Genomic DNA, 21,066 nt, shown 5'->3' with positions numbered 1-21,066 from the left:
TTTTTGATCTACTGCCATATAGCCTCCCAGCACGGCCCAGCTGAGCGTTACTGTCTGTCTCTCCTCTCTGTGTCTTCCCGGAGATGTTCTGCTCAGCTCCGGGCACTAGGGGACTAAAAGCTGCTGTTGTACGTTCTTTTGAAGAAACTGAGCTGTCAAATGGTGAATACTCATTTGCTGTTTGCACCTACTGTGATATGGTCAGTGCCATCAGTTGTTCAGGAAGTTTCTCACATCCAGACTAACCAACGGAATTGCACCAGCTATCCATTTTTTTTAAATTTAAAAGTAAGAAACAGATTTGGGCTGTTTATTGCGCACCCAGCTCTTCATCTGCGCTCGCAGTCATTTGGCAATAGCCTCACATCATCTCCTCAGGACAGGTTCAAGAATACAAAGAGAACAACAATTTACATCACAGGAGACAGGGCTACTGCTTCACTAATTTGTACTGACAAAGTCACTGCCATTCAGAATGCAACAGGAATTGATGAATCAATCTACAATGGGAAGTGGCGTGGCATTACAGAACTGTACAAAGTCTGCGTATGTGTATGTGTACCTGTACGCACCCTAGCCTTGCAGGTCATGAGGCATTGCTTCCTTGGCATTCTTGCAAGTGTCCTGACAAAGACGAGAGGTGAATATTTGGCACCATATTCTCGTCTTGCCAAGGTTCGTCAATTTTAATCAAGAAACATCAGTGGGGAGGACTCGGAATAACATCTCAAGGGGTATTCAGAGGTCATCTGCTGGTCGTAGAGGCCATTTTCAGCCAAAGAGGTCACGGAAGTGGTGGCTTCGCTGAAGCATAGAGAACACTAAATTGGGAAATGCTGGCAATGAGGCTGAGACTGGTTTTGAATGAGGAGGAGAATCTTTCCGCCAGCTGGCCATCTGAGAAGGAACACGATGAGCTCAATGTTTTGCGTTTGTCTTTCTCCAGCTCAGCCTCTGCAGAAATGTTCAATGTTTGCAATTGTTCTTTCCCAAGTCTGCTTGCAGTTATTCCCGCACTCACTGGACCCTGATTGGGATTCATGCCCAGGATTCCATGGTGACGATCGCTGTTATTGTGGATTGTTATAGGGAGGGAGCGGGGGTTGGGGAGATCTTACCAATTCAGGACAGGCTGATCAGCTGATTGTCCTCTCTGGGAACCTGGGATTAAACAGAAGACATGTCACGATCAACACAACAGGGCCTTCTCTCAGAAAGTAGGGGTTCAGGGGCAACCTCATCGAGGTCTTCAAAATTCTGAAAGAAGTTTTGATCGGGGAGATGGAGAGACATTTCCACTTGTGGTGGGGGGAGGGTTGGGGAAGCCGGGGTGGGGGGGGGGAGACCAGAATAAGGTGCCATTGATAGAAGACAGGCCAGAATAAATCAGATGGGGAGTTCAGGAGAAATAGTAGTGGGTGTGGGTGTGGGTGTGGGGGGTGGGGTGGAATATGGGACTCACTCCCACAGAGAATAGGGGGGAATCGGGGGGGGGGGTGCTAATTCCGCACGGAGTCGCGGGGAATGTGGGATTGACTCCCACAGGGAGTTGGGGGGGAACGTGGGACACACCCCCCACAGCGATTTGGGAGTGGAATATGGGACTCACTCCCACAAAGCCGATTCGTCACTTATCGGGGGCTGGCATGGGAGACGTTGGATAAACACACAAGGGAGAGAAGGAGATGTTGAAGCAGGGGGTGTGCAATGAACAGAGGGGTGGAGGTGAGATAGCCTGCTTTGAGCAGAAACACTGGCGTAGGGCAGATGGGACGAATGGCCTGCTTCAGAGTTTTGTCATAGTAAAATAGAGGGAAGGATAATTTTTGATAATCAGAGACAGTGCAGTGAACATGCCCAAGGCAATGTGGCTGACCCTCTGAAGTGGTTCAGCAAGCCAATCAGTTCATGGATAGTTAGAGACGGATGATGTCGCTGACCAATGACGGCCATAAAGGAAATTTCAAATAAACAAACTTTTGATACTATCATCCTGTTGACCAACTAACCTGAGAGGCAGCCGATTGAGAGTCCACATTTTTGATCGGGTCCTGTTTAAAGGCAGCACGTCCTTTGAAGTTTCTTCTTTTGAGAAACAGAGAAAGGCTTACTCAGTCTTATTCAGAACTTCCCTTCACATGGAATTACAGCATTCTCATGAAAACCCACCTCAATCCCCAGAAAGATTGTTATCCTCTCCTCTCAGATTCAAACTTCTTCTCAACACTATTCTCTTCCATCAGAAAGCTGAGGCATAAAACGATCAAATTAAACAAACAGTTTTTTTTTCCTGACTTGTCACAATGAGGTTACATTTCTCACATGGAACGGTTCACAGTTGTTTGTAAATCCTAATGGGTTCCTTGCTTTTCACCTCGGCCGTCAGTAAACTTTGTAACACTAGGGGTCTCGCTCTCTGCAAGGGCGGCATGTGGATTTTCCACTCTCGCTCCCAAGCTCTGCAAATCCTTCAGCCTCTTTTGGTTTTCCACAAATTCAATCTGAGTAAGAGCTCTCTCCTGTGTTGTGGACAGTAAATCTGTCCTGGCTTCAGATATAGGCTGAATCTATCCCATGTTTGCTACACCTCATTTTGCTGTAGGCTGAGCAAAGCCAAATTAAAAGCCTCCTAACTCTCTGATGTCTCTAGATTTACTGGGTAGCCTGTAACCTGAACTCAAAATGGCTTCTTCTGCTCTCCTGGCTGTGACAACAGGGAGCATTGCAGATTTGATTTATAATTGTCACCTGTGTGGAGGTGCAGTGAGAAGTATCGGCTAATGTGCTTTACAGGCTGATCACTGTCGAACAGCATCAGGGTCGCAGAACAGAGGGCAGTATGGGTTTACAGTTGATGAGGAGGTGCAGACAGAGAGACTAATATTAAAGAGATCCATTCAAAAGTCTGGTAACCTTGGGGAAGAAACTGTTCTTGAGTCTGAATCTGTTGCTTGGACTGAAGCATTTTGATCCCAAATTGCTTTCAACTTACAAGTCGAAGCACTATTGTTCCCAGGTATAAAAATTATACACTTTCCTCTCAATGAAACGGTCACAACCTTCTCTCAACCTTCAACAATGAAACCTCCCAGGCTTGCTGTCAGGAAGGTCCTACAATAGAAATGTTGCTGTTGAAATGTGCCAGATCAGGAGGAGATCTGTGGGATGAAAGGTTTGTTTTAAAGCCATAAAGTTGTGCAGCATGGAAACAGACCCTTCTGTTCAACTTGTCCATGCTGACCAGATGTCCTAAATTAATCTAATTCCATTTGCCAGAATTTGGCCCATATCCCTCTAAACCCTTCCTATCCACGTACAGATGCCCTTTAAATGCTGTAACTGTACCAGCCCCCACCACTTCCTCTGGCAGCTCATTCCATACACGCGCCACCCTCTGTGTGAAAAAGTTACCCCTCAGGTCCCTTTTAAATCTTTCCCCTCTCACCTTAAACCTATCAGTCTCTAGTTTTGTACTCCCACAGCCTGGCAGAAAAGACCTTGTCTATTCACCCTATCCATGCCCCTCATGATTTTATAAACCTCTATAAGGTCACCCCTCAGCCCCTGATGCTCCAGGGAAAATAGCCCCAGCCTATCCAGCCCCTCCCTGTAGCTCATACCCTCTGACCCTGGCAACATCCCTGTAAATCTTTTCTGAACCCTTTCAAGTTTCACGCCATCCTTCCTGTAGCAGGGAGACCAGGATTGAACACAGTATTCCAAAAGTGGCCCTAACCAATGTCCTGTACAGCCCCAACATGACCCTCCCAACTCCCTATACTCAACGCACTGACCAATAAAGGCAAGCGTACCGAACACCTTCCTCACCGCCCTGTCTACCTGCGACTCCACTTTCAAGGAACTATGTACCTGCCCCCTCCCCAAGGTCTCTTTGTTCAGCAACACTCCCCAGGACCTTACCATTAAGTGTATAAGTCTCGCCCTGATTTGCGTTTTCAAAATGTAGCACCTCACATTTATCTTGATGTTTTACATATCAACATCTATTAAAACATGCAAACTGCCAGCACATACCCTGTAGGTTTGTTGGTCATGTCACTTCATGTGTTGAACTGTAGACTTCTTAAATATCGTGCAGTTTTCCTTCTCTATCACTATTTCAAGCAGTGAGCTCCAGCTACACTTTTACCCTCAGAGTGAAAGCAACTCCTCAAATCCTCTTCAAAACCCATACCCTTTACATTAAATCAATACCCCTGGTTGTTGACTTTGGGTATACCCCTCAGAATTCTGCACGTCTCAATCAGGTTTTCCCTCAGCCTCCTCTGCTTGAGGGAAAACATCTTTATTCTATCGAGTTTCTCTACATTGCTAATCTCTTGATCCAAGCAACATCCTGGTGAATCTCCTTTGCACCTCATCCAGAGCAATCATATCCTTCTCACAGTGCAGGGACCAGTCCTGCACTCAGACTTTCAGCTGTGGTCAAACTAACATTACATACAGCTCCAACGTCCTTCCCTGCTCTTGTATTCCACGCCTGTACTAATAAAGACAAGTACTTCTGATGACTTCTTCACCATTTTATCTGCCTGTCCAGGTTGACAGTGGGGTTTTGAGATATAGTGGGAGACATTGTCTCTCGCACACTCTCACTCTCTCTCACACACATTTGTGTGTGTATGTGTGGGTGTGTGAGAGAGAGTGTGTACATGTGTGAGAGGGAGAAAGAGAGTGTGTGTGCTTGTGTGAGAGAGAATGTGTGTGTGAGAGAGAATGTGTGTGTGAACGAGATTGCGTGTGTGAGACAGTGTGTGAGAGAGTGCGAGAAAGAGTGTGAGTATGTGAGAGACAGTGTGTGAGAGAGAGTGTGTGTATGAGAGAGTGTGTATGTGTGTGTGTGAGAGAGTGTGAGTATGTAAGAGACGTGTGTGTGAGAGTGTGTATGAGAGTGTGTATGTGTGTGTGACAGAGAGTGAGTGTGTGTGTGTTAGTGTGTCTGTGTGTGAGAGAGAGAGTGTGAGAGAGAGAGAATGTGAGAGAGAGTGTGTGAGAGAGAGAGGTGTGTGTATGAATGTGTGTGCGCATGACAGACAGAGTGTGTGTACGACAGGGAGTGTGTGTGAGAGAGAGCAAGTGTATGTGTCAAAGAGAGAGTGTGAGAGAGAGACTGTGTGTTTGTGTGAGAGAGAAAGTGACTGTGAGAGTGTGTGCAAGAGAGAGCATGTGCACAAGAGAGAGAGTGTGTGAGAGGCAGTAAGAGTGTGCAAGAGAGAGTGAGAGTGTGCGAGAGAGAGTGTGTGTGTGAGAGACTGTGTTTCAGTGTGTGTGTGTGTGTGTGTGTGTGAGACAGTGTGTGTGAAAGAGAGTGTGTGCATGAGACAGTGTGTATGCGTGTGTGAGAGAGAGTGTGACTATGCGAGAGACAGTGTGTGTGAGAGTGTGTATGAGAGATTGTGTATGGGTGTGTGAGAGAGACAGTGTGAGTATGTGAGAGAGTGTGTGTGAGAGAGTGTGTGTGTGAGAGAGACTGTGTTTCAGAGACAGTGTGTATGTGAGACTGTGTGTGAAAGAGAGTGCATGTGTGAGAGAGTCAGTGTGTGAGAGAGAGAGAACGTGTGAGAGAGAGTGTGTGAGACAGTGTGTGAGTGCGCATGAGAGAATGTGTGTGAGTGAGAGGGAGTATATGCGGGAGTGTGTCTGTGTGTGAGAGAGAGTGTGAGCGTGTGTGTGAGAGAGTGTGAGCATGTGTGTGAGAGTGATTGTGAGAGTGAGAGAGTGTGTGTGAGAGAGTATGTATTTGTGAGAGAGTGATTGTGAGAGTGAGAGAGTGTGTGAGAGAGAGTATGGATTTGTGAGAGAGTGATTGTGAGAGTGAGAGAGTGTGTGAGAGAGAGTATGTATTTGTGAGAGAGTGATTGTGAGAGTGAGAGAGTGTGTGAGAGAGAGTATGTATTTGTGAGAGAGTGATTGTGAGAGAGTGATTGTGAGAGTGAGTGTGTGAGAGAGAGTATGTATTTGTGAGAGAGTGACTGTGAGAGAGTGATTGTGAGAGTGAGAGAGTGTGTGAGAGAGAGTATGTATTTGTGAGAGAGTGATTGTGAGAGAGTGATTGTGAGAGTGAGAGAGTGTGTGAGAGAGAGTATGTAATTGTGAGAGAGTGATTGTGAGAGAGTGATTGTGAGAGTGAGAGAGTGTGTGAGAGAGAGTATGTATTTGTGAGAGAGTGATTGTGAGAGAGTGATTGTGAGAGTGAGAGAGTGTGTGAGAGAGTATGGATTTGTGAGAGAGTGATTGTGAGAGTGAGAGAGTGTGAGAGAGAGAGTATGTATTTGTGAGAGAGTGATTGTGAGAGAGTGATTGTGAGAGTGAGAGAGTGTGTGAGAGAGAGTATGTATTTGTGAGAGAGTGATTGTGAGAGTGAGAGAGTGTGTGAGAGAGAGTATGGATTTGTGAGAGAGTGATTGTGAGAGAGTGATTGTGAGAGTGAGAGAGTGTGTGAGAGAGAGTATGTATTTGTGAGAGAGTGATTGTGAGAGTGAGAGAGTGTGTGAGAGAGAGTATGGATTTGTGAGAGAGTGATTGTGAGAGAGTGATTGTGAGAGAGTGATTGTGAGAGTGAGCGAGTGTGTGAACGTGCGTGCAGACTGGCCATGTCAGCACGTGTCCTTGTCCTGTGGGTGTCCAGCCTGACTTGGGACACAGTCACTCCATTTACCTTTTACTCTCCAGCTCGTGGAAACTCCAGCTCTGAGGCGACTGCTCAGGTTTAATTTCACTCCCTCTGTACCCACTTAATGCTCTCATGATGGCTTGGCTGTAAGAGAAATAAATCATCATTTGTGGGAAATGAATAGGATTGGCACTGTTGCGAAAATGGTGCTCGTTTGGCCTCATCTGGACAGATTCTGAAGAATGCCAAATCACAGCAACGGAACAATTGATAGTGTATGAAAAGAGGGTTAGCAAAACTCACCCAGCCTCCTCAGGCAACACCTCCCAAACCCAAGGCCACTTCCAGCTAGAAGGACGGGGGTCAGCAGATACACTCTCTGCAAGTTCCCCTCCGAGCCACTCCCCATCCTGACTTGGGAAATATATCCCCGTTCCTTCAGTGTCGCTGGGTCAAAACCCTGGAATTCCCTCCCTATGGGGCATTGTGGGTCAACCCTACAGCACATGGACTGCAGTGGGTCAAAAAAGGCAGCTCACCCCCACCTTCTCAAGGGGGCAACTAGGGACGAGGCAACAAATGCAGGGCCTAGAGAGCAATGTCCATTTGCCTTGAAAGAAGAAATTAACGAAAATGCCCCTGTTGATTTGTTTAATTGAAAAAGATCTGTGCCTGGAAACATTTCTCTGGCTTTGCTGAGGACAGGCCTTGTACATGAACGTTGATAGGTTCTGGCTAGGCTAAGTCAGCAGTATCATGAACCTGACTGTTAATATTAAATTGGGGCTTAAAAATGCCCAATCTATCCCGGATTGCCAAGGAAGGGGAAGGAGTCTCAAAGATTGTAAAATAGATGAACCTAGCTGTTTCATGGTATGATGCCTCAGTGAAGTCTATGAAAATGGAGACAAATTAAATTCTGCCTATCGCACAAGTGAAATACACAGTAGATAGAAACATAGAAAATAAGGTGGCTGCAGGCGAATCAGCTCATCAAGTGTGTTCTGCCAAATCAAACTGTGGCTGATCATCTTGCCCAATACTGTGGCCCACTCTCTCCCCATACCCCTCATCAAATTTACCCACTGGCAATCTATTACCGTCTCAAATCCACTCAATGGTGCAGCTTCTGGTGGAGACTGCCACAGGATGACTATCTTCTCAGTGAAGCTATGCCTCCTCAGCTCAGTCTCAAGTGACCTCCTGTATATCTACAGTCCGTGACACGTCAACAGGGGCAAGGATCCCTCCAGAACACAGTCTATCCAACCCTGTTAGAGTGTTAGACATTTCAGCCCCTCCCCATCTCTGGCACCTCTGCCAGCCCCGAAACCCACTCCCTATCTCTGTAACCTCCTCTTGCCCCTTCAATCCCTCCCGATCTCTGGAGCCTCCTCCAGCCCCTACACCCCCTCCCTAGCTCTGTAACCTCCTCCAGCCCCTGCATCCCCTCCCTAGCTCTGTAACCTCCTCCAGCCCCTACACCCCCTCCCTAGCTCTGTAACCCCCTCCAGCCCCTACACCCCCTCCCTAGCTCTGTAACCCCCTCCAGCCCCTACACCCCCTCCCTATCTCTGTAACCCCCTCCAGCCCCTACACCCCCTCCCTATCTCTGTAACCCCCTCCAGCCCCTACACCCCCTCCCTATCTCTGTAACCCCCTCCAGCCCCTACACCCCCTCCCTATCTCTGTAACCTCCTCCAGCCCCTACACCCCCTCCCTGTCTCTGTAACCCCCTCCGGCCCCTACACCCCCTCCCTATCTCTGTAACCTCCTCCAGCCCCTACACCCCCTCCCTGTCTCTGTAACCCCCTCCAGCCCCTACACCCCCTCCCTATCTCTGTAACCCCCTCCAGCCCCTACACCCCCTCCCTATCTCTGTCCCCTTGTCCAATCTCAGCTCCTCCAGCATTCCCCAATTCCCATCGCTCTGCCACTGGTGGCCCACCCTTGGGGTCCTGAGCCCAAGGGACTCCCTCCCTGCCACTGTTTCACTCTCTCTTCTCACTTGAGACTCTCGTAGCAACAAGTGACTGAGCTGTGATACCGGTAACTCACTTTCTGTAATAGCGGATAATCAGGCACAGTGCGATCCCAGCACAGACACACACGCTGACGATCCCAATGAGCCACAGAACAGCAGTCCTCCAGTGGTTAATCTGGTAACCTGGATTAAGGAGTAGTGTCATACTTGGTTAACACACAACAGAAAGTTGTTGGACTGTGCTGGGTGGATATTATCACCAAGTTTGAACAGATTTCAGGCTTCATTGAGCTCATTGCCAACCTCACAGACTCTTCCTTCATTCCCAGGACAGGGGTATCTCTCAGGTCAGGTCTACATGTCTTCTCCGTCCCTAAATGCCCCCCGTTAAGTTTGGAATCTAGCACCGTTGTTGTGGGTCTGGAGTTGCATGTCGGCCCAGTCCTGGTTAGGGACTGCAAATTTCTTCCACTCCCCGATGGGTACTGAAACAACAGTTGCTGTGTGGCTGTGTGTGCTGAGATTAGCTCTGGATTCCAGGCTCATGTTAATGAACTGAATCTAAATTGTCCAGTGGGCCCAGTGTAATCCATACATTGTGGTTCCTGATCATTCATCTCGGCCTGAGGTTTGCTCGGTCCGTTCAATAGCCAATGCATCACTGTAATGCCTATGTGTCTGTGTATCTGTCTGACCCTGTCTGTCTTCCTGCGTCTGTCTTTGTATCAGTCTGTCTGCAGCCATTGGTCTCCATTTTCCTCCCATTCCCTCCCTGTGGCTGTGGTCTGAATAATATCCTTTCCTGGTGACAAAGTGGCTCAAAGCCCTGAGGTGTTAGATGAATGCAAGCCTTTTTCTCCCTCCCTCCGCCCAACCCTCCACCCCACCACAGGACTTGCCAGGTCTCTTGCCTGGAACCAGTACCTCCCACCGCCCAAACCAAACCCCACCGCCCTCCACCACACACCTCACCAACCCCACACCCGCACCCCCCACTCCACACACCCCTCACTCCTCCACCCCACACACCCCTCACTCCCCCACCCCACACACCCCTCATTTCCCCACCCCATACACCACCCTCACTCCCCCACCCTCTCATTCCACCACCCCAAACACCACCCTCACTCCCCCACCCCTCACTCCCCCACCCCACACACTCCCATTTCCCCACCCCACACACACCTCTCACTTCCCCTGCCCCACCCAGTCCACCTCACCTCACCCACCCATCATCCCACACATTTTCCCTCACCCACCCCCACCCACATCACCGACCCTTCGCACTCCCACCCCACCCCCACCACCACCCACACCCCTCCCCACCCAGGCTCACTGTTCCTATGCAGCACGATCAGCGAGATGTTGTGGGAGGCCACTTGTCCCAGTTCATTCCTGGCTGAGCAGTAGTACATGCCCCCGTCCTGGGTCCGCACACTGTCAAACCGCAGGATCTTCCCGGGGGCCAAGGCCTGGCCGTCTTTGTACCAGCTGTAGGCGCTGACCCCCGGCTCACTACTTGAAGTGTCACAGAACAGCGCGACAGCGCTGCCTTCCTCGATGGGCTCCGCATGTGGGAAGACCAACACAGTAACGTTCTTGGCGAGATCTATAGGCAGGCAAAGGGGAACTGGTCAGGTCGGGAATCGCTGCAGCACCACGCCTTCTGGCTTCTTTCCATTCGTACAAACTCGTAAGACCACAGGAGGAGGCAGTTGACCCATCTAATCCATGCTGGCTCTCTGCTCAGGCAACCCGGCCTTCGCAGGATCCTGACTTCTACCCATAGCTACCCAACCCATCTTTTTTCTTCAGTTAATCGCCAAATTCCTTTTTGGACACGACCACTGAAGGTGTGTGCGTGTGAGTATGTGATTGTGTGTGTCAGTGTGTGTAAAAGTGTGGGTGAGTAAATGTGTGCTTGAGTAAATGTGTAAGTGTGTGTGTGAGAGTCTGTGTGTATAAGTATGTGCATGTGAGAGAGTGTGTATATGTGAGAGAGAGAGAATGTGTGTGTATGTGTGTATGTGTGTGTGAGAGAGAGAGAGAGTGTGCGCGTGTGTGTGTGTGTGTGTGTGTGTGTGGGTGTGTGTGAGAGAGAGAGAGTGTGTGTGTGTGTGTGTGTGTGTGTGTGTGTGTGTGTGTGTGTGTGTGAGAGAGAGAGAGAGACAGGTCCATGTGTGTGAGAGAGAAATTATGTGTGTATATGAGAGACAGCACGTGTGTGAGAGATAGAGAGAGATAACAGAAAGGAAGAAATGAAGAGAGAATGAAACACAGACAGACAGATAGGATGGATGGACAGATGCTAGTTTACAAATCCTCCTTACTTTGCCCCTCCTCCTCCTGTGCCTCCCTCAATTCCACCGAGGTTGTTCCCTCCCTATGTCAGCTCCTTTCACCCAGGCTCACGTTTCACACGCAGTGTAATCTCAGTGTGGCTGGAAAGGTGTAGCCCATCGACAGTGACCACACAGGTCAGTACGAGGTTGTGATCTAGGTGCGAGCTGACGAAGGACACCTCCAGGGAACTGGTGCCGTTATAGCTGCAGCTCTTCACAGTTGACTCAGGGCTGTCCATGTTGATGCCCAGCCACCGGAGCCGGGAGGGGTTTTCAGGGCAATTGTAAGGGGTTGAGCAAGTTGCTGAAACAGATTCCAATTCCATCACTTCAGTCACGGCCCTTACTGTTGGCTTCTGCGGAAATTCTGGGGGAAACAAAACAAAATTGCATTCAGCACAGGTAAGCTATGATCAGACAACACTTAGAGCATAGTCCATAGTTCTGTTCTCGGTATCCCTCAGTTAGACCCACACTCGGAGCGCCGTGCACAGTTCCAGGCTCCATATCCCTCAATTAGACCCACACTTGGAGCACAGTGCACAGTTCCAGTCTCTGTATCCCTTAGTTGGACTCACACTCGGAGCACTGTGCACAGTTTCAGTCTCCGTATCCCTTAGTTAGACTCACACTTGGAGCACTGTGCACAGTTCCAGTCTCTGTATCCCTCAGTTAGACCCATACTCGGAGCACCGTGCACAGTTCCAGTCTCCGTATCCCTCAGTTAGACCCACATTTGGAGCACAGTGCACAGTTCCAGGCTCCATATCCCTCAGTTAGACCCACTCTCGGAGCACCATGCACAGTCCAGGCTCCATATCCTTCAGTTAGACCCACATTTGGAGCACTGTGAACTGTGGAGCCCAGAGTCACTCCCAGTGACTCCAGTCATGGTCCAACCAAGACTCTGTGTCACCACACTGCAGACACCTATTCCTTGTCTTCTATTCCACAAGACAAGTGGGCCAGCAATCATTGATGTCTCTGATTGCAGTGCACAGTACTGCCTCTGGAACATTTAATGATCAGTTGCCCACACAGTCCCTGCCCCCGACTCCCCCCCAGCTTTGCACAGAGTAGTTTCAGACTTTCACTCATTTGGAATTTTCCAGCATTTAGAAAGGACTTTATTCTGTATCCAACATGAATGTTGTCATATTTTATTGCATTCGGGTTGCCATAGTTATGGCTGTTCACTGGATTTCTCCACAGCTCTTAGCAACTTCATACATCCACACCCTCCAACACCCACGCTCAGCCGCAGCAGTGTGTACCATCTACAAGGTGTTCTGCTGAACGTCACCAAGGCCCGTCAGGCAGCACCTTCCAAACCCACGGCCACTTCCATCGGGAAGGACAAGGGGCAGCAGGTACATAGCCTCCCGCCAGTTTCTATCCGAGCGGGTGATAATGTGCTTCATTCTGGAATAGACATTATCGGAGGAACGTGATAGGATTGGAAGAGGGTGCACAGGTAGATTTACCAGGATGTTGTCTGGGCTGGAGAGTGTCAATGACAGAAAGAGATTGGGATTGACCGGGGTGGTTTTCCTTAGAGCAGAGGAGATTGAGAAATGGGGTCATGGTTAAGATGGATACAATGATGAGGGGCATAGATAAGGTGGAGGAAGAATTATTTCCCCTGGGTGCTATAAATAGTGGTGTGGGGGATAGATTTAAGGGAAGGGGACAGGAGGTTTCAATGTGAAGAAAATCATTTCCAACCGGAGGACTGTGAGGAACTGGAACTCACTGTCTGTCAGGGTGGGAAAGGCAGAAACCCTCAGACCACTGGAGAAGTGTTTAGTTGGTGCACTTGTGAGGCTGACAAGGCTCTGGGCCAAGTGCTGGGAAACTGGATTAGAATAGTTCGGTAGATGTTTTTTGATCAGTATGACTAGATGAGCCAAAGGGTCGCTTTCTGTTCTGTAGGCTTCTAACTACTCACCATATGAGTGAACATGTGTGTGTGAGTATGCATGCGTGTGAGAGCATAAGTGTGTGTGAGTATGTGTGCATGTGAGAGCATAAGTGTGTGTGAGTATGTGTGTGTGTGAGTGTATGTGTGCCAGTGAAGGTAAGAGTGTGTGTGTGTGTGTGTGTTTGTGTCTGTGCTTGAGTGAGTGAGTGTGCATGTGTGTGTGTGTGTGTGTAACAGTATGTATAAACAGGTAAGCACTTGCGTGTGAGTGTGTGTAAATTTGTGCATGAGTGTGTATATTCGATGTGCATGTGCATGTGAGTTTGTGCATGTGAGTATGTGCATGTGAGTGTGTGTGTGTGTGTGTGTGTGTGTGTGTGTGTATGGGAGTAAGTGTGTGTGTGTTTATGTGCATGTGCGTGTGTGCATGTGCGTGTGTGTGTGTGTTCGTGTATGGGAGTAAGTGTGTGTGTGTGTGTGTGTGTGTGTGTGTGTGTGAACGTTTATATACATCTGTGCATGTTTGTGCATGCCTAGGTATTTGTGTGTGTGTTTATGTGCATGTGCGTGTGTGCAAGTGAGTATGTGTGTGTCTGTGTCTGTGTGTGTGCGTGTGTGTGTATGTGTGTGTGTGAGTGTGTGTGTGTGTGTGTATGTGTGTGTGTGTGTATGTGTGTGTGTGTGTGTATGTGTGTGTATGTATGTGTGTGTGTGTATGTATGTGAGTGTGAGTGTGTGTGTGTGTGAGTGTGAGAGTACGTGTGTGTATGTGTGTGTGTGTGTACGTGTGTGTGTGTGTGTGTGTGTGTGTGTGAGAGAGAGAGAGAAAGAGAGTCTGTGTATATATTTGAGTTGAATGTGAGTGAATGTTTGAGTAAGTGTGTGTGTGTCTGTCTGCGTGTGTGTGTGTGTGTGTGTGTGTGTGTGTGTGACTTTGGACTTTGTGTATTCCCCCGGGAGGGAGGGGGGTGTGGGGTGGTGTGAACATACGTGTGACGTTGAGAATAATGCCCCGTACGTCCTCCCAGTTGCCAATCTCTCTGATCTCAAAACGGAAGAAGTATTTCCCCTGGTCACTGAGCTGCAGGTTTTGGATTTTGAAGGTGCAGTTCTGCCTGCTGAGGTCTCCAATGATCTCGGTCCGGCCAACGTAGGCTGAATTCATCTGAGTGCTGGATCTCGAGTGGTACACAGTGACTCTGCTTTGTTTCACTCCGTGATACCAAATGCCAGTGATGGTAAGCTGCCCGCTCTCTTCATGGTTCGGGTAGTCGAAGGAGCATGGGATGAGCACACAGGAATTCTGCAGGCCAATCACTCTCGGTGGGTAATGAACTCTCCACTGCATGCAGACAGCAACTGCGGAAGATTTAAGAAAAGCAGAAGGAATGTGAGCAGGAGGAGGCACTTCCAGCATGTTCTGCCCCTCAGTAAGAATGTGCATGATAAAAACCGAAAGAACTGTGGATGCTGTAATTCAGGAACACAAACAGAGGTTGCTGGAGATAGTAGGAACTGTAGATGCGGGAGAATCTGAGATAACAAGGTGCAGAGCTGGATGAATACACCAGGCCAAGCAGCATCAGCCTAGACCCAAAACGACAGCTTTCCTGCTCCTCTGATGCTGCTTGGCCTGGTGTGTTCATCCAGCTGTACACCTTGTTATCTCAAAGCCTTTTCTTAATTCTGTTCTGGGATGTGGGCGTCGCTGTCTGGGCCCAGCATTTATTGCCCCTGTCCCGAGTTGCCCACTTGAGAAGGTGGGGGTGAGACGCCTTCTTGAACCGCTACAGTCCATGTGCTGTAGGGTTGACCCACAATGTCCTTTAGGGAGGGAGTTCCAGGTTTTTGACCCAGTGGCAGTGAAGGAACTGCCAACATATTTCCAAGTCAGGATGGTGAATGGCTTGGAGGGGAACTTGCAGGGGGCTGATGTTCCCAAATATCTGCTGCCCTCGTCTTTCTAGATAGATGAGGTCGTGGGATTGGAAGGTGCTGCCTGAGGATCTTTGGTGAATTACTGCAGAGCATCTTGTAGATGATACACACTGCTGTGGCTGAGCATCGGTGGGGGGGAGGGAATGGGATGTTTTATGGATGTGCAGCCAATTGAGTGGGGCTGCTTTGTCCTGGATGGTGTCAAGCTTCTTGAGTGTTATTGAAGCTGTCCCCATCCAGGGCAAGTGGGGAATATTCCATCCCCCTCCTGACTTGTGTATTGTCGATGGTGGGACAGGCTTTGGGGGGAGTCAGGACGGGAGTTACTCGCTGCAGGATTTCCAGCCTCTGACCTGCTCTTGTAGCCGCTGTGTTTATGTGGTGAGCCCAGTTGAGTTTCTGGTCAATGGTAACCTTCAGGATGTTGATAGTAGGGAAATTAAATGGCCCTGTTTATGAAAGGGAGCAGGATTCATTTTTGTGCCTGTATGTTAGGAAAGGATTGTATGAGACTTACCAGTGAATGAGCAGGCCAGTGGGAAAAGGGTTAGCAGCAAGTTCATCTCTTCAGATAATCCAACACGAGCTATACCCTTAACACAAACGGACAAACAACCAGCTAAGGAAAAGCTTACATTTCAACCGACAACAAAAACCAGCATTTATCTTATGCCTTTCACATTGACACTTTGAAGGAGCTTTACAAAGGAGATTTGACTCTGAGTGAGAGCACCAGGTTACAGCACAGTCAGAGTGTTGCTGAACAAAAAAAGGCCTTGGGGTTTAGGTTTATAGTTCCTTGAAAGTGGAGTTGCAGGTAGACAGGGCGGTGAGGAAGGTGTTCGGTACGCTCGCCTTTATTGGTCAGTGCATTGAGTATAGGAGTTGGGAGGGTCATGTTGGGGCTGTACAGGACATTGGTTAGGGCCACTTTTGGAATACTGTGTTCAATCCCGGTCTCCCTGCTACAGGAAGGATGTTGTGAAACTTGAAAGGGCTCAGAAAAGATTTACAGGGATGTTGCCAGGGTTGGAGGGTTTGAGCTACAGGGAGAGGCTGAATAGGCTGGGGCTATTTTCCCTGGAGTGGCTGAGGCTGGGCTTATTAATTAGAGATTTATAAAATCATAAGGTGTATGGATACAGTGAATAGACAAGGTCTTTTCACCCCAGGGTAGGGGAATGTAAACCTAGGCGGCATATTTTTAAGGTGAGAGGAGAGAGATTTTTAAAAAAGGCACCATGGGCAACCTTTTCACACAAAGAGTGTTTCGTGTATGGAATGAGCTTCCTGAGGAAGTGGTGGGTGTGGGTACAGTTACAGAGTTTAAAAGACATTTGGATAGGGACATAGACAGGAAAGGTTTGGAGGGATATGGGTCAGGAGCAGGCAGGTGGGACTAGTTTAGTTTGGGATTATGGTCAGCACGGACTGGTTGGACCGAATCATCTGCTTCTGTGCAGTTTGACTCTGTGATTCAAACCCATGACCCCAAGAACATTGGCTCAACATTCTGGATTAATAATCTACCAAGCCTCTACCACACTTTGTTTCAGAGTAAAAGATAGAGAATGCAGTTGGAATGAGGATCCAACCCTTGGTTTCTGAACCTGAACCCTTCAAACATAAATGCCCTGACTCTCCCCTCCACCCCGTGCCTTATCTGAGGCCTCCCCTACAAGCCCCTCATCCATCACTCTCTCCAAAGCCCAGCACTGTGCTTCCACAGTGCAGTATCTCAGACACCTCACACGTCCCAGTCCAGTACTGGGGAGGAACAGTGCTGCTGGCTGACTGAACTCTCTTGCAGTGCAGTGGAGGGGTCCCTAACGCTAAGACAAAAGGCCAGGATTCAAGTCCTACCTGCTCCAGAAGCGTCTGATAACACCTCCAAACAGATGGAATGAGAAAATAGCTTAAAATCCGGCAGACTGCAGTGAGAGTTACAGGGAATGGTTTGCGCAGAAATAAACCGCACACACTCACCAATACTGAGTACGACCAGGGGTGAAAAAAACGTTTCACAAATATCTTCTTTGGCTCGTGAATTGTCAGGCGGGAGCATTGAACTTGAAAAAGGCACAGAACCGTGATTGATAAACACTGAGGCTTGCGCTTTGGTTCTTTCTCAGCCTGTTCTCCTGGGCTGTGGGTACAGACCATGGGCAGGAGGTGGCAGAAATACGTAGGAGGGATTCCAACCTGGCCAAAATCCTGTTTACAGTTCCGCGGACTTTGGCCAACTGCAGCCGCAATATTGGACATCTGGGCTCTTGACCCGTTTGGATACATCATCACAGCTGCAGGATGTCTGCCCTCTCTTTCCTGGTGATATTCCTGCACGGAATGTGGGCAGCACTAGCTCAGCCAACATTCAATGCACATCTACAATTGCCCATTTCGAATCTCAGTTATACCACACACGGAGCACTGCGCACACTTCCAGTCTCCGCACTCGGAGGACCGTGCACAGTTCCAGTCTCCCTATCCCTCAGTTAGACCCACACTCGGAGCACCGTGCACAGTTCCAGTCTCCGTATCCCTCAGTTAGACCCACACTTGGAGCACTGTGCACAGTTCCAGTCTCCGTATCCCTCAGTTAGACCCACACTTGGAGCACTGTGCACAGTTCCAGTCTCTGTGTCCCTCAGTTAGACCCACACTCGGAGCACCGTGCACAGTTCCAGTCTCCATATCTCTCAGTTAGACCCACACTCGGAGCACCGTGCACAGTTCCAGTCTCCGTATCTCTCAGTTAGACCCACACTCGGAGCGCCGTGCACAGTTCCAGTCTCCCTATCCCTCACTTAGACCCACACTCGGAGCACCGTGCACAGTTCCAGTCTCTGTATCCCTCAGTTAGACCCACACGTGGAGCACCGTGCACAGTTCCAGTCTCCATATCCCCCTGTTAGATGCACACACAGAGCACTGTGCACAGTTTTGATCTCCATATTATACAAAGGACATCAAAGCTCGTGGAAGTTGCAAAAAGATTACCAAGAATGAATCCAGAATTTTAAAGTTACAACTATCATAACAGGGTCAGCAGTCTGAACCTCGAAAGGAGGTGTCTGAGGGATGTCTTAACCAGGGGGTTTGAAATTCTGAAAGAGGTTTCGATCAGGGAGATATAGAAATGTTTCCACGAGGGTGGTGGGAGATTGTGGGACTCGGTCCTACAGGGAATGGGGACGGGGACTATGGGATTGACTCTCAGAGGGATTGGGTGAGAATATGGGACTGAATCCCATAAGGATTGGGTTGTGAGAATGTGGGACTCGCTCCCACAGGGGGTAGGTTGTGGAAATGTGGCACATGCTCCGACCAGAGTGGGTTGTGGGAATGTGGGACTCACTCCCACAGGGTATGAGATCGGAATGTGACACTCACTCCCATAGAAAGTAGTTGAGAAATATCCTGTTGATGTATTGAAGAGGATGAAGCTGTACAAACACACGAGACAGTAAGGGAGTAGATAAAGTGTGGTGGGGTTGGTACCGGGACGGAACACGACTATTTTCCTTTTGTTTGCAGACAGCTGAAAGAATGTACGAACGTATTTTGCAAAGCTGTACTCTGGTTGGGCACCATTTATGTTGCAGTTCCATGACAGGACTTTAGAAAAACACTTCTCTCCCTGCCCCACCTCCCAGTCAGCATTGAACGTGCCTGAGTAAATGCAAGCTACACCAGCAGCTGCTGCAAATAAACACACAGAGAATTAGCCTGGCCACAATCGCACAGCAATTCACAGAGACAGACTCCGTGTTTCTCTCGCACTTTTCATGACCTCTGAATGACTCCAGTGGCATCTTCGAGACCCCGAGGGAAAAGGAGAGGGGGAATACTGTTGCGCTGTTCCCTGGTCCGAGTCGCAAAGTCATTTGGCAGAATGCCCTACAACCAGAACCCTCTAACAAGCATAAGGACATCACTTGGCTAGCAGTGAGAAGGGCACTATTTGCGGGATCCTTCTTGTATGCCCGCCCTGTCTGCACCACTGGACACCTCCCTCGAAACCAGGGAGAATCACATATCTCCTGCTGGAATGTACATTTGCAAAGGAAGCCGGGAGAACGGTGCGATGGTTTATGTCAAGGTCCATCCTAAGCACCTCCGTGATGTGGGTTCTGTTTCAATGGTCTGCGCCCCGCCGCACGCACCAAGACAAAATGTTGACAGTTCCTGGAGGACCATCAACTCGGTGAAAGATACTCTTTGGTCTGCCTGAACCTTATTGGTCTTTCAGAGCAAGAAAAAATACCCTGATCGAATGTTGAAGACTGGCTCATTCCAAGGTCCAGGACTACATGCAGTGGCATGCATGTAACTTTCAGGAAGCAGTCACCAAAATGCCGAGGGGAAAGACCACTGTCTAATGTCTTTCCGCCAAAGGTAAATAGGGATTTGTTCAATTATCAGGCCCTTCCGGTGCCTCATATGCGTGTAAACATAGTGTCGTAAGCATAAGAGATGGCTTGGATTTGTTTGTTTTATGTATGTAAAGATTGTATTGAACTGAACTCCTCCATTGATTATGCAAGGCTTTTATGAATAAAGTATTCTTTTTGCTTCAAAAATAAAGTCCCTAAAAGCTTAACTAATGTTATTGTGAATGGTTGCTACAGTTATGTAAAAATTGGAACAACCAATGGGTGCAGAGCAAACTCTGAGAAACAGCAACATGGTGACAGCCAGACCACATCTTTTAGAGATGACTCCAACAGTTCGACGTTCCCTTAGTGCTGACCCTCTGACAGTGCGATGCTCCCTCAGCTCTGATCTTCCAACAGTGCGATGCTCCCTAAGCACTGACACTCCACCCACCCTCAGCGCTGACCCTCTGACAGTGCGGTGCTGCCTTGGCGCTGACCCTCCAACAGTGTGGCACCACCTCAGTGCTGACTCTCTGGCAGTGCTGCACTCCCTCAGTGCTGACCCTCCAACAGAACGACATTCCCTCATCCCTGACCCTCCAACAGCACAGTGCTTCCTCAGCGCTGACCCTCCGACAGTGGCATCTTGAACCCAAGGGTCACTGTACCTCAGGATTGGAGGAGAAAGTGAAAACTTGAATCAGGGTGATGAGTATCCTCTGACCATGAATGGAGCCAGTGAAAAACAGATGTATGGCTTTACTCCCCGTATCTGAGAAAACCAAAATGATGACTACAGGGTATCACCACTGGCAGGAGTGTTTCATTACAGCTTGACATGTTTGCATGGTATCATGCCGTAATTTGGGAAGCTTGACTCCTTCAATCCTGTTGCTAAAGCCTGGGCCCAGCACGTGGAAATAATGCTCGTTTTCCCCTGGGCAAATGACACTGCAGCAGCTGAAATGCAACAAGCGATTCTCCTGACAGATTGTAGACCCTCAGTTTTTGTGATTATTAGGAGCCTGACATTTTCTGAGGCACCAGATCCTGAAACCTTTCAAGATTTGATGGACCTAATTAAGGAATATTAGGACTCCAAGCCTCCTCCACTCCTGAGGTGCTATCAGTTTTCATTGGAAGTTCGAGAGCCAGGGGATGCTGCGTTAGGAGTTTTGATGAGGTTACGATGGTTGGCACAGGCCCTTAATGAGATGCTGAGAGACTGTTTGATCTGTGGGGTTAATGAGGTAACCATGCACAAGCACCTGCCAGCAGAATCCCAACTGGACTTCAAACAGGCTCAACAACTGGCTTTGTCATGAGGAAATGCAGCAATTGGGGAATATGAGTTACAGGGTATTCAATGGAAGTGAACACCCTCGCCAGGCCACCTGAGCTTCGGGAACACCACTTGAGTGAAGGCAATTGCACAGCCTCAATCAGAACATATCCTTCACAGAGGAACTCTAGATCAGTCCACAGCAAAACACGGAAACAAAACCAAGCTTTGGCCACACGGTTATAACTTTCTTCAGGATCCGAGCCAGCAAGTCATCGCAGTTGCTGCTGGAATGCGGATCGAGACAGTAATAGAGTCCCACTAGCCCTTAATTGTGTAAGAGAGCTCATAGGCTGGCATCCAGGAAAGTGCACACCCTGAAAAACCCACCTATACCTGGCTTGGAGCAGTTACATTGCTCAGCAACATCCAAATCAGAGCCAATCAAAATGAACATCAGGTTAAATGGTCACCAGGTTCTAATGGAGGTTGATACTGACCAGACTGTGTCAGTGATCGCTGAACCAGTCTGTAACAAAATTCACTCCGGGCTCCAAACCTTAAGTTAGTGTAAGACCTTGGCCAG

General features: G+C 48.8%; 1 protein-coding gene across 1 annotated transcript; it reads right to left on the bottom strand.

Moving 5' to 3' along the window:
- Window positions 1-309: 309 nt before the first annotated feature.
- On the bottom strand, window positions 310-17,111 carry LOC125448446 (sialoadhesin-like). The gene is made up of 9 exons (XM_059641276.1): window positions 16,806-17,111; window positions 15,337-15,412; window positions 13,872-14,240; window positions 11,031-11,327; window positions 9,955-10,227; window positions 8,693-8,801; window positions 6,680-6,778; window positions 2,010-2,085; window positions 310-1,161 (listed from the first exon to the last, which is right to left on the bottom strand). The coding sequence occupies exons 1-9, from the start codon at window positions 17,109-17,111 to the stop codon at window positions 1,123-1,125; spliced, it is 1,644 nt and encodes a 547-aa protein (XP_059497259.1). The 3' UTR covers window positions 310-1,122.
- Window positions 17,112-21,066: the final 3,955 nt, after the last annotated feature.

This window comes from Stegostoma tigrinum, chromosome 41 (genome assembly GCF_030684315.1).
Source record: "Stegostoma tigrinum isolate sSteTig4 chromosome 41, sSteTig4.hap1, whole genome shotgun sequence".
Taxonomy (NCBI): domain Eukaryota; kingdom Metazoa; phylum Chordata; class Chondrichthyes; order Orectolobiformes; family Stegostomatidae; genus Stegostoma; species Stegostoma tigrinum.
Note: the sequence above shows the minus strand (reverse complement) of the source record. Positions and strands in the feature narration are given on the sequence as shown.